The sequence below is a fragment of the Aplidium turbinatum genome, chromosome 18, assembly GCF_918807975.1.
Source record: "Aplidium turbinatum chromosome 18, kaAplTurb1.1, whole genome shotgun sequence".
NCBI lineage: Eukaryota > Metazoa > Chordata > Ascidiacea > Aplousobranchia > Polyclinidae > Aplidium > Aplidium turbinatum.
The window spans coordinates 5992945-6006742 of record NC_137489.1 but is presented as its reverse complement, the minus strand read 5'-3'; the positions used below and the strand labels follow the sequence as shown (position 1 = coordinate 6006742).

Sequence of the window (13798 nt, the reverse complement as noted above, 5' to 3'; positions counted from 1 at the left end):
CACATCAGCCTTTCTAGATTTTCGCTATTAAAACTGCTTCAGCAGTCAGCACTTGTCACCAAAGCATTTTGATGAGTTGTGTGCAATAGACAATTACTGTAGACATAGAATTAGACCAATGAACGTCTTAAGAGCGTTCATTAAAAACGAATACAAAACGATATACTAGCAAAATCTAAATCTAAAATCGTCTCCACTCCTGCACACATGAAAGGCCATTCAGTTGCAAAGTTATCATAGCAGTGTACACTGTACAGTATAATGTTCTGCAGTGTATAACTGAAATGTTGTAGCCTACTTGTATTCTAACTGGCTTGACAAAACGTTACGTTGGCGTCACATGGGGGAGGGTGGGGGTCAAAAATTCGGAAAAACAGCGTTATGTAATATTTGAACCTTCCCTAAGACGTTTCACAATCAAAATACTACTGGCATCTTGTTTTGAGTAATATAAAGTTGCAGTGAAAAACAAAAAACAGTGAAATAATGCAGGATGCAGCCCACAGAAAAGTGACACTGCAGTTATTACTTTGCCTAATCTGTGGCAAAATGAGACTTATTGTCAATTTTCTTCATCATCTTTCTGGATCTAGTTTTTTGCCGTATAAGCCCATCACGTCGCTCAAATGTTGCAACTGCTGTTGCTGCTTCACTGACAAGCTTAATGTGGCGCTCAACTGCTTGATTGTGGCATGGATGTAGCAGCTTAAAAGGGTTGGTACGAATGTCATTTACTTCGGCAGAGGACTTCTTCCTAATTGCTGGTGGTTCAGTAACACCGTCCATGTTCATGTCCACAAGTTTGTAATAAACTTTGGCCTTTACACTAATTTTCGGGACTGTAAAACGGCGAAAGGTTTCAGAAGATACGTCTTCATCTGGTTCATCTTCTGGCCAATATCCTCCTTCATAACTTTCTGCTGGGATTTCAGCATCAGCACTTGCCTGCAGCTCACCGCGGATAGCCATAATTTTGTTTACTGCTAAACAGCGAACCTGGTAATCACTATCACCCAACATGGCCAATAAAATATCTTCTGGGTGAGCAAAATAGGCATTGCGCTCGAGAGATGCTATTGCTGTTTCTCTTATTTTTGGACTAGGAAACTTTGTAATTCGCTCTAGCAATGCATGGAAATTCTTTGCTCCTTCAGATATGGCATTTCTTCGTTTTATCTCAAACCAGGAGGGAAAGAAAATTTTAACACAAAATTCTGCTAAAAGAGCAAGGTTTTTTGATGTTTTTTCTTCGGAAATGTAAAGTCTTAAAATCCGTGGAGCAAGTGCAATTTCCCTGCATTGCTAGAGCGAATTACAAAGTTTCCTAGTCCAAAAATAAGAGAAACAGCAATAGCATCTTTCGAGCGCAATGCCTATTTTGCTCACCCAGAAAATATTTTATTGGCCATGTTGGGTGATAGTGATTACCAGGTTCGCTGTTTAGCAGTAAACAAAATTATGGCTATCCGCGGTGAGCTGCAGGCAAGTGCTGATGCTGAAATCCCAGCAGAAAGTTATGAAGGAGGATATTGGCCAGAAGATGAACCAGATGAAGACGTATCTTCTGAAACCTTTCGCCGTTTTACAGTCCCAAAAATTAATGTAAAGGCCAAAGTTTATTACAAACTTGTGGACATGAATATGGGCGGTGTAACTGAACCACCAGCAATTAGGAAGAAGTCCTCTGCCGAAGTAAATGACATTCGTACCAACCCTTTTAAGCTGCTACATCCATGCCACAATCAAGCAGTTGAGCGCCACATTAAGCTTGTCAGTGAAGCAGCAACAGCAGTTGCAACATTTGAGCGACGTGATGGGCTTATACGGCAAAAAACTAGATCCAGAAAGATGATGAAGAAAATTGACAATAAGTCTCATTTTGCCACAGATTAGGCAAAGTAATAACTGCAGTGTCACTTTTCTGTGGGCTGCATCCTGCATTATTTCACTGTTTTTTTGTTTTTCACTGCAACTTTATATTACTCAAAACAAGATGCCAGTAGTATTTTGATTGTGAAACGTCTTAGGGAAGGTTCAAATATTACATAACGCTGTTTTTCCGAATTTTTGACCCCCACCCTCCCCCATGTGACGCCAACGTAACGTTTTGTCAAGCCAGTTAGAATACAAGTAGGCTACAACATTTCAGTTATACACTGCAGAACATTATACTGTACAGTGTACACTGCTATGATAACTTTGCAACTGAATGGCCTTTCATGTGTGCAGGAGTGGAGACGATTTTAGATTTAGATTTTGCTAGTATATCGTTTTGTATTCGTTTTTAATGAACGCTCTTAAGACGTTCATTGGTCTAATTCTATGTCTACAGTAATTGTCTATTGCACACAACTCATCAAAATGCTTTGGTGACAAGTGCTGACTGCTGAAGCAGTTTTAATAGCGAAAATCTAGAAAGGCTGATGTGATACGCACATGCGAATATACATAAGAACATGGAATACCAGTTTTTTCTAAATATCTCAATAAATATATTACTTACGAAGAAAAGTTGTTTTAGGACAGATAGAATTATGACTATTCTGCATCATTTGAGTGTAAGAACAGCTTTCTACCACAAGCGGTTCTCGAGTTGCAGCATTTTCATGAAATTTGACCCCCGCATGACCTTGATGGGGGAGTTGGAGGCTGGTTTTTGCCCCCAACTCCCCAAAAATTTTTTTGGGATGTTTTTGGATCATTTGCCAGGCATTAGGACCCCCCCATTTGTAATTTAAAAAAAAAAAGTTTTTTCAGCCCACCCTATTTGACATGTATTGTTTTTGCTGTGATGGTCAGAAATAAAAACAACTGAACTGAGGGAGTGTGGGGAAAGAGCAGGTGTAGGCCATGATAGCCTAGTTAATGCGGGCGAATTACAGTACTACAGTAATTCGCCTGCAAAATAAAAACTGTGTTTCCAAAAAGTTGGCCTCCTGGAAGGAATTTCTGGAAATCTCTGGCTGGGACCCCCACCCAGGGTCAATTATAATTATTTATACTAAATAGAACTGCCCCCCAAGGCCTAATGTTAGCGCTTGTAAACTACACCCGACCCTGTTATTCTTCTTTACAGTTTGATTGATGTCATAAGACATAGGCTATGTCGGCATAGGCGTCGAAATAGGGTGGGCCGGGTGGGCGGCGCCCACCCTGCCATGAAACGAGGGTGGGCAAAATATGTTTTGCCCACCCTATTTTCAGGACGCTTATGAAGTGTTCGTTCCAATTATTTCCGTTTTTGTTAAACGCTGAATTATTCAACCAACTGCAGAGCAACTTCTTGTTTTACGCTATGTCTCTCGCTAGGTATCTGACAGAACAAAGCAATTTTGCAACAACGCTGCGTTGAAAAAAAAGGCGTTTGGGCAAGATTTGATATCAAGCCAATACCATGCCAGTACGCTGTAAAACCGGCGAACTCATCTCTCTCTCTTGGGCTGTCGCACGTTGAAAACCTGTCTAGTGTCTAGAGCAGAAAGCCAAGACAATTAGAATCCGCGTGGCCTAGCTTTTCGTGGTAATCGAAATTGTGCTGACAAGTGTGTCTGCACTTGAAACGCTAAATCGGATGCGCACATTAACACACTCCTCTCTTCTAAAACCACTTGTCGTACGTTCATCTATTTACATATCTTTTCTTCGATTGGTCTCACTTTCGTTACGTCACAATCAAACTTCAGTTCCATGTCAGCGTAAGAGGATATGAATATGACATCATAATTAACATGACAATAAAATAACCGATACAAACTGAAGATGTACTAAAACAATCGCTTTTTACAAATCTTTCCTCACAAACTTGTTGCTGGGTATAAATTGGAGCATCGCACGATGTTGTCATTTCAATTTTCATTATTGAAAAGTTAAACATGAAGCAAAGTCAAACATCTATTCGCGCATTCTTAAAACCAGGTTCCAAAAGGTCTTTGTGAGAAAGACTAACCATTGCGAATTTGCGAACATACACATTCAATGAAATCTGTTTGAAAACTCTCGCCCACCCAGAATCCCTCTCTTCTAAGAAAAAATCGACGCCTATGTATGTCGGATATAGAAAAAATTAAGGATATTGTAAGTGGTGACAGAACTCCACCACAAAAAAGTTTTTATCGCCAACCTTTTAACATATTATTAGTCATGTGTTGGTTTAAACATGCTTTACTCAATATTACTTTCGACATTAGCAATATGTTAGGCTATTTGAGCTATTTGTATACTCAAAAGGCTATTTGTGTATTGTAAGTTTTATGATAACTAATTCTTCCCCTAAACACTTCATCCACTAAAAAAAATCAAGATAAAAAATTGAGCAGTGCTGATGTTGTGGATCGGAGTTTTCGCAAATTTATTTAATTCTGTCATAAAGAATATAGCAGCGCTGAAGTTGTTAACTGGAATCAGAACTTGTTGGAAATCAGTCATTAAATTTTTATGTGCCGCAACAAATTCTTAATCTTAAATCTACCTAACCCCTTTATGACAAGTAAAAGGTTCTCAACTCTTAATTAATTAATTGAAAAAATTGAGAAAACTCAGATTTCGGCACTGCTTAACTCTTCATGACAAAAGTTTTAAAATGTATAAACTATTAAACTACGATCAGCAACTTAAGTGCTGTTGTATTTTTTATCTTGATCTTTTCATGGACAAATTTGAGAGACGAAGTGTTCAGGGGATGAATTACTTTGCACCTGTATAAGTTTGATTTGAAAATGCAATAGTTAGAATTACTTCAGAGAATACAACCTTACAGCTACAGCTAAAACATCAAAACAATTATAAATCGATATTTCTTTATAATTTATTGTTGCAGCACCATTCTAGTTCATATTTGTGATTGAAATATATCATCAAAGTTAATATTATTGCTAATAATGGGAAGAAGGCGATCAAAGCGAAAAGCTCCACCAAAAAAGAAAATGACTGAGCCTCTAGAAACTCAATTTGCTTGTCCATTTTGTAATCACGAAAAGTCATGTGAGGTCAAGATGGATCGAGCTAGAAACACAGGAGTGGTATCATGCACTGTTTGCATGGAAGAATATCAAACAACAATAAACTATTTATCCGAACCCATTGATGTATACAGCGATTGGATAGATGCTTGTGAAACAGCCAACCAATAGCACATGCTCAAATGTTGCCAAGAATTCTAATTTTGGCAATTTAGAAAAGATTTAAGAAGGTTATGTTTTCAACTGTCCCAGAAGAGAACTTTGTTCAGGCCGTTTAGAGAAGTTTAGCTCTTCATGAACCAGCAAATGGTATTGGACATGATTTTTCCTTTGTGAAAAATGTTTCATGATAGCCTTAGGTCAATATGTGCTTTGTAGTTATATTTCAAGACTGTTTTGTATTAATAGATTTTTCAGGCGTTTACTCCAAAGTTTTTCAAGTGATCTCATGGCTAACTAAAGGTTTTGTGATTTACACATTCACAAAATAAGTTAAAAATTACAGTAATCTGAACTTAAAATCCTGAATCCCCAACGGTTTAATCCATTATTACCATTATCTTATACTGTCGATTCATGTTTTATTACTTTTTTTATAAAGTTTTAGGTTGTTAATGTTGAACTTTTTGCAGTCTTACTCAACCTAAATCCAACATTTCAAAAGTTGCTGCACAATTTTTTACTTGCTAATTGTGCTCAAAATTTGTACTCGAATATTAGTTGCTAAACTTGCTAGTATGTTACAACTGTTAATGCATGAGTACTTGTAATGCCTTTTTTATGCATTTACCATACTCTGTTTTATTTTTTGTATGAAGTGGTGATAGTTTCCTTAACAATCTTTGAAACTGCTGTGTGATATTTTATTGATAGCTTGTTGGAACCGAAAAGCACAACAGTAAAACATTTTGCATCGTTATATTTAAATCCAGGTTCTATCAATTTAATGCAACCTAAAAATCGTATTCTTAGTTGCAGTGACTGTAGTTTTTGACAACGTCTCGTGTAGTAGTAAGCTTATTAATTTGTTTTCGTATGAGAGGAAAATTCATTAAAAGGATTTCTTACATTAGTGGACTAGTGGTTTTCAACCTGTAATCCGTGAAATCTCCTGGGCGTTGGAAAATGTTTTATATGGTCAGTTGGTCACGTTAATGCATTGATTTCAGCCAACTTTAAAAAAAACTTGGGCATTCAGGCTCACGTACTTGGAAATAAATTTGCAATTCTTTTTAAAGATTATGTTTACAAATTTACGAGTCCACACAACAGGCTTAGTAAATATGCCGAAAGAGTTCTTGACTAAAAAGTTGAGAATCACTGACTTAGATCATATTGTTACTGTAAATGTTTTTTGGGTAATGCGCAACCGCTTTCACCGTGTTAGTTACTGCTCTTTTATTGCTTTGTCTTGGCTTAAGATTGTTCCCGGTTAATATAACACGCTGGAGAAGCAAGAATTTTGTGTTCTTTGACTCTAAACTGAGAACTTGAAACGAGGCAAACCCAGGGATATCTGGGCAGACCAGAAATATTTTTGAAACATATTTTATCGTTTTAAACCTCCAATTTGCACATCTCGCATGATTAATTGTGGGAATCTTTATCCTCGGATTAAGAACTCTATTTGGAGGCTCAACCCTGGCAATACCGCATACTTGTAGGAACTTGAACCACTGCCGCAAACCTGGTAACTCAGATTGACAAAGTGAAACTTCGCTTGTTGAAGCATTTTCACCTGTGAATTTTTCCATCCAATGCCACTCAACGAAGGGGCGACCCTGAAGTGCGTTTCTCAAGCGCACACCCGAAGATGTAAACCAAAAACAATAATATAACGCTGAAGACCACCGTGTCGTGATCACCTTTCGCCACCATCGTGCCCATAAATGTTGTTGTCTTAACGACGGCTGTGCATGAGCGGCGTCTCATTATGCAGTACGTCCATTACAAATGCAAGGGAACGTGATCATACCATGAGAATAAACACAAAAAAGGACTGATTTGCTGGATGGGGCATCTTATGGCTCGCTTTCGGCACCTTGTCATTGGCGGATTAAGATTTTGATGTCAGGGAAGTCCAAACGCGGGTCGCATAAATTTAGGTTAGAGGCTGTCCAAGACGTCCGCACTGAAGGGGGAGGTGGTTGGATATTGCGGACAAGGCGGGAAAGAGTTCCTGAGGTGTGAACATTCTTTTCTTTTTATAAGCTTAGTAGTCTATCGGTAGGCTACAAGCAACAAAATTATTTTACCGATTATCTGGCCACGCGTTCCCATTCTGATTTCACAACCAGGTTTCACGTCTTATTGCGAAACCGGGAACGATTCAAATGCACAAAAATCAACGATGCAGTATAGGCTAGGGATGTCCACTTCAGAATGACAGATCTCTTAAAACCAGTTACAAATTGGAATCGAAGTAAGATGATCGCCAAATGTTTGCCGAGTTCTGTGCGAAGAGTGAGGATGCGCACAGTGCACAATACTTTTGCCGCGTATCTTAATCGTTAGGCTACTAAATCTTGCAGTGTGAAGGTCGTATGACGAAGATCTTTCATTTTAGCTGGTAATGATTCAATTACATGACGAAAATGTTGTAGGCCCAGAGCCCGATTAACTATGAGGCACAGCCCTCAGGCCCCCTGGTTTTGGGGGCCCCCAATTTTTTGACATAAGTACCGTAGGCAGGGTCCACAAGAGGGGGGACGACCGGTGCATTGCACCGGCCCGGTGAGTTCAAAGGGGCCCGACAAAATGTCTAAATTTATGCGATAAAAAGATTGATTTCAACGATTTTGCACAAAATATTGTTTTTATATTAGTTCCGTCTGTCGAATGGACCCCCTCATGGGTAGCCTAGGCTATGCCTCTTTTAAAATTACAGAATTTTCAATGTTTTGAGTTTAGGGGGGCCCGACAAAATGTTTAAATTTGCATGCTCAGGTCAATTTTGCATAAAATATTGTTTTTTATATTAGTTTTGTATTTTGATTGAGCCCCCTCATGGGTATGCCCTTTTTTAGAACAACAAAGTTTTCAGATTTTTGCGTTCAGGGGGCCTGATAAAATGTTTAAATTTGCGTGATAAGGTAAATTTTGCATAAAATGTTTTTATATTTTGAAGTTGGTATTTCTTAATGTCGTGAATAATATTGATTGATTGATTGAATTTTTATCCTCGGACTGGGAAAGCTTCTTGCAGAGCTTAATCCTGGCAGTTTCGCATACTTGTAGAGGCTTTGAATCACTGACGCAGGCCCGGTCACCGAGATTGACAGAGTGAAGTTTCCGATTGTTGAAGTCTTGTTGCCGGGGAACTATTCCATCCATTAGATGCCGCTGAATGGAGAGCAGTCCTTAACGTGCGTTGCTCAAGCGCACACCAATACATTCATCCTAAGCCATTCATCCTGAATTATTATTTATGAAGTTATAGTTTTGCTTGAACTATTTGTTAACCCATATTTCATCATTTGCAGAGAGTACATGGCAGTGACGTTCGGTGACTTAAACCGTTGGGAAAGCAACTTGGAAATATGCTGCAGCAAGGTAGTAGGCACGAAGGGCGTAACCGTCGGGCGAAGCCCGAAGGTCTGGGGAGCATCCCCCAGAAAGTTTTGAAAAACACTTCCAATTTGGTGCGCTCTGAGAGCATTTCCAAAACAAATCAAAAATAAAAATCTGTCAAATTGTGCTTCGCCTATGTCGTGGTCAATGATCATACACCCATTTAATGTTTAGAAGTCATGAACAATCTTAATTTTAACGTTGCAGGACCAAAATCCAGTGTTAGACATGGAATAATAGTTGTCTAAATATTTATTTCATCATGAATGTTCATTCTCAGGTATTCAGTTAGGCCTACACTACAAAAACTAACACTTAGGCCTAAACATTACAACCGCAAGCAATTTTTACAAAAAGCTGGATAAGTTTGCCTCCTGCGTATAGAAGCTTAACGAACTAAATATTGCATCCGCACCTGAACGTTCATTGGCGAAGTAACGTTATATCAACGCTGTAAAAAGGGCAAAGGCATGACTATGAAAGCTAGTAGGCTAAAGTAGCCTACATGGCGAGGAGACATAAAAAAACAGCAACAATTTTTTCGCCTTTATGATGCTGTGCTGTGTACCGTGACGAGAGACCATTCTGTGCGTATGACGAGATAGTCCAGCGTTTGTACGCATTGACGTCACTGGGAAAGCAACTCTAACCATAACACATCTGCTTGGCTAAGCAGCTGGTGACATTTTGCAAAACGAGTGAGGATTGGATAAAACGAAGGCGTTTTTTGACGTTTTTGAACGTGGGGAAAGCAACTTTGCAAGTTGCTTTTCCTGGAGCCTCAGTGGTTGTTTCTGACAGGAGCGTTTGCGTTAATTGGCGTTTATAGGCAAGACATGCGGTTTGGTGAGGATTTAGACTACTCACAAGCGTTACGAGTAATTGTAGTCACGAACACAGTAATTTTCAAGTTAAAATAGACGTGATAAAAATAATAAGAAGTTAAACCTAGAATTCAGTCATTATATTTTGCATAGTTTTTGCTCAGGTAAGCACTGCTTTCCTTGCTTTCCCTCACCGATCGTCACTGGCCTACATGGCATTGCATCGAAAGCGATTGCCAATAGGCGCCCCTAAACTTAGCTGTGCCTCGGGCCTCCGTGAGTTTTAATCAGACCCTGTGTAGGCCTAACACCAAACACAGTTGTAATGGAAAAAAAGTTTTGTGTAGGCTACAGTAGCCTAAAAGGCAAAAGAAAGTCCCATACTTGATGCAAGCAACGTTATATGAGAAGATAAGGTTCTTATTATATTAAGCATTCGGCACCAACGAGAGTAGGGTAGCCATCACTAGCCAGTTCCTTCAGCAACTATGCCCACCCAATTTATTACACTGTGGTTGGTTTTGAACCTTTTTGAAGTCCTTGGAATGCGTTGCTCAAGCATACACTCCGAGAGTCGAACCACCGCCGCTTGATTTTGAAGTTTGTTCATTCACGAAGTTACGCGCTAACCAACTGAGCTATCGGGGCGGACGAGTTGGTCTACTGTAGCCTACTGTACTTTAAGGAAAACACTCCCCTCTCCAAACGTTAAGCTTCTTGCTAGATCCGCGTCCCTGGCTTGGAGTTGAGAATAGAGTTGCGAAGTAGAGCCGTTGTTTGCCCAATTTTTGGAAAATGGAGGGAATTCAGAGTTTCATTTTTTTTACAAAAGTTTTGGGGTGGTGTGGATTTGGAGTTTGGTTCACCAACTTTGCATTTTAGTTGAACCAAATAAGTTCCGCATTGTTTCGCTTATAGAAAAAAAAATTGTACCCACGATTTTCGATCTGGCAGTAAAATGCTTAGTTCTAACTTGTGCCTAAGTTAGGCATAGGCCTACCATATTTTCATCGCCTAAAAAGAGGACACGTTTCGCCAGCGAACGTTTTGCCACGTTCCACTACATTTGCTGTGAAAATGGTGCTGTTTTCGCGGTTCAAAAAATAAATTATCTTTTCAGGCAGTGATTAAAACCTCGGGGTTTGTATGATGTGACTTCCAAGATCAAAGTTAAAAATAAGGGTTAAAATGGCTAATCTATTGAATAGTATGTGCCCTGTATAAAAAGTGTAGATCTGTTAAAAGCAATAATTGGAAAAAGATTGCAGCCTTATTGATTTCAACATTTGTTTTTTGACTTTATCACCATCCACTACAAGTTTCTGCAGCAGATAATTGAAACTTATGCATAATGAATATAGTTCAACGAAGTAAATTTTACTTGACTATCCATACTATCGATAAAAAGAGCTTTAATAGTGCGTGTTACAGACGTTGTTTTTTGCCCTGCTTTTTTGGTTTCATGACAATTTAGTACCTATTTTGATAACAGTTTTAAATATTTGAAGGGATGTGCGCTAGGTGGCGTTTTCTTTTTACAATCCGAAACACGTTTCCTTCTTTTTTGCTGCGAACAGTCGTTGAAGGGGGAGTGTATTTCTCTTCTGCTCGCAAAGACTTAAAATGGGCAAGTTTTTGAAACCAAACAGGGTCGTGTTGGTTCTCGCAGGCCGATATGCCGGTAGAAAAGGCATAATTATTAAAAGCCAAGATGATGGCACAAACGACCGTCAATATGGGCATGCTTTGGTCGCTGGTATTGACCGTTACCCACGTAAAGTGACAAAAAGTATGTCAAAAAAGAAGCTTAAGCAACGCAATAAGATGAAGGCTTTTGTCAAGGTGATGAATTATAATCACTTGATGCCTACCAGATACTCTGTTGATGTGCCCATTGATAAGGCATCTGTCAACAAAGAAATAATCAAGGATGCTGCTGGACGAAGGAAAGCTCGCAGAGAAGTGAAAGTTAAGTTTGAAGACCGATACAAAACTGGCAAGAACAAATGGTTTTTCCAGAAGTTGCGATTTTAAGATTCTATTATTACTTTGATTCTACTGTTAACATCAGCAAGAAACTTTTTGTGACATACTGGTAGCCTACCATAATACAGTGTAACACACAGCTCTTCTAATGCTAATTATTATTGAATCAATGAACTCAAAGCATCATACTTTATGTGAAATTGTATTTTTATGTGGTATTGATGTTAATAATATTTAAGGATTTATGAGGTAATTCATTGCTTTGTTTGGCAAATATTTACTGATGTATTTTGTGTTTGCTCCGCTGTTGTTTACACGGTTTAGCAGAAATATTGTTCAAGTAACAAATTTGCAATTTGCTTCTTTGACAGTAATGCATTATGTTAATTGCTTCACATGTGCTTGAATTTTTACTCATTGTACGGTAATATGTTTCATATTGAACTATGGTATCATGATCTTGCAAAACTCGTGTTAATGAATATGCATGTAATTTACTGGCAAAGTCACATATTTGTTAATTGTATGGTGTTAATATGTAGGTTGTTTAAGATACAAAAGTGATTTAATTGCCATCATAGCTTTGTATCTAATATAAAAAAAGTTAAGTCTTGGAGTGGAAAGTGACAAAAAGATGAACACCGTTTATCAGGTATGTTTATTAAACTTTGGGGGATGCAACCTAATTCGTACCATGAACAATTCGTAGGTACCGTCAGTTCGTACCTTGAAAAGATCGAAAGAAAAAATTAAAAAAAGCAGAAGTCGCTTATCGCAGTTTCCGTAAACATTTTTAAATTTCCGGTAATGATCCTAAGAGTTTGCCGAAGTCGCTGATTGCAGTTTCCGTAAACATTTTAAAAGAGTTAGGGTTAGGATTGATCGGAGTTTCCGCAAACATTTAACCGTATCTGTTACTGGCGTAGACCTTATGGTCGCGCCCTCTGCTAATTCAGCAATTTCACATAAAAGCAGTGACGCTAGAAACCTGAGATTTCTTGACTTTTACTTTTTTTTTCTTGCCCCAACTTTTAATCCCGATTATGTTGGTATCGGATAATTGTGAAGTTCACAATAAACCTTTTGTCACAGCCAGTTATAAAATGCAAGAAATTTCCTGATATTCAATAGCTTGATTGACAGTTTACTATTAGCGTGCGGTTTCATTTTGTGTCTGTCAGTCATAACACCACGGCGCTAAAATTCCATTCTCTACCCAGGCAACAAAATCTGTCATTTTTACATTGATTCAACATCGATTTTGCTGTCTGGGTAGGGAGTTGGTCTTTGACGCGATATGAGTTATTCTTTGCTGGCAGACATCAATTAGGAAGGTAATTTATTATTTGTGTAAATTGCTTTGTAGTGCAAAAAGTACATGGAATACTGTTTGCACAAAAACGGAAAAACAAAATTGATGAAATTCTGTGTTCTATGCAAGAGGACTTTCAAAATAAAATGTAAACTAAGAAATTTGACCAAGAAATGGCGAAAATAGGTCAAAAACCGAGTCTTTATCACCTTTTCTACCTAAAATACACAATTACGAATATATTTTGCGAAATAAATTGATTGAAGTGATAGATAAGGCTTTTGACCAACGGCATACTTTTTCCTGTTGTTATTTGATGTAAGCCGACGGAGTAATTAGCAATAAGAGAGACGTAGACCTGATGGTCTCGGCCAGTAACTCTTGACGCCAAAAGGAAGCAGTGACAGATACGGTTAAAAAGGGTTAGGGTTGATCGGAGTTCCCGAAAATTTTTTAAAATTTCTGGTAATGATTCTAAGAGTTTTTGTTCGTTTGCGGAAACTGCGATCAGCAAATTTGGCTTTTTTAATTTTTTCTCTTGATCTTTTCAAGGTACGAATTATTCATGGTACAAATTAGGTTACATCCAACATACAGTACTGTAAGAGTTGCTTGGGTATACTGGTACGGTATTGACTGCAGCGGGTGCAACCTAGTTCATACCCTGAACAGTTCGTAACCTGAAATAATCAAGAGAAAAAATTAAAAACCTGAAGTCGCTGATGGCAGTTTTTGCAAACATTTTGAAATTGTCCCCCTAAAACAAAGCCGAAGTCGCTGATCGCAGTTTTCGTTTTTCCGCAAACATTTTAAAATTCCTGGTAATGATCCTAAGAGTTTGCCGAATTCGCTGATCGCAGTTTCAGCAAACATTTTAAAAGGGTTGGCTTAGGAAAAGATCAAATAGAAAAAATTAAAAATAGCCGAAGTCATTGGTTGGAGTTTCCACAAACAAACAAACTGAAAAGATAGAGAGAAAAGAATAGAACGAAGTCGCTGATTGCAGTTTCCGTTTTTCCACAGTTTCCACAAACATTTTAAAATATCTGGTAATGATAAAGAGTGTGCTGAAGTTGCTGATCGCAAATATTTTGAAAGAGGTTAGAGTTAGGAAGCAATCGAAAGAAAAATTTCAAAAAGCCGAAGTT

General features: G+C 38.3%; 2 protein-coding genes across 2 annotated transcripts; both read left to right on the top strand.

Annotated features, from left to right (window-relative positions):
- The first annotated feature begins 4820 nt into the window (after window positions 1–4820).
- LOC145787539 (transcription elongation factor 1 homolog) lies at window positions 4821–6409 on the top strand. The gene has a single exon (XM_082599301.1). It carries the CDS (start codon window positions 4878–4880, stop codon window positions 5127–5129), a length of 252 nt encoding a protein of 83 aa, XP_082455427.1. The 5' UTR covers window positions 4821–4877; the 3' UTR covers window positions 5130–6409.
- Window positions 6410–10908: 4499 nt separating this feature from the next.
- Window positions 10909–11880, top strand: LOC145787439 (large ribosomal subunit protein eL27-like). The gene has a single exon (XM_082599184.1). The coding sequence runs from the start codon at window positions 10976–10978 to the stop codon at window positions 11384–11386; it is 411 nt and encodes a 136-aa protein (XP_082455310.1). The 5' UTR covers window positions 10909–10975; the 3' UTR covers window positions 11387–11880.
- Window positions 11881–13798: the final 1918 nt, after the last annotated feature.

Excerpts from the sequence above, each read along its gene's own strand:
- LOC145787539 (XM_082599301.1), top strand. The coding sequence starts at position 4,878 with ATGGGAAGAAGGCGATCAAAGCGAAAAGCTCCACCAAAAAAGAAAATG.
- LOC145787439 (XM_082599184.1), top strand. The coding sequence starts at position 10,976 with ATGGGCAAGTTTTTGAAACCAAACAGGGTCGTGTTGGTTCTCGCAGGC.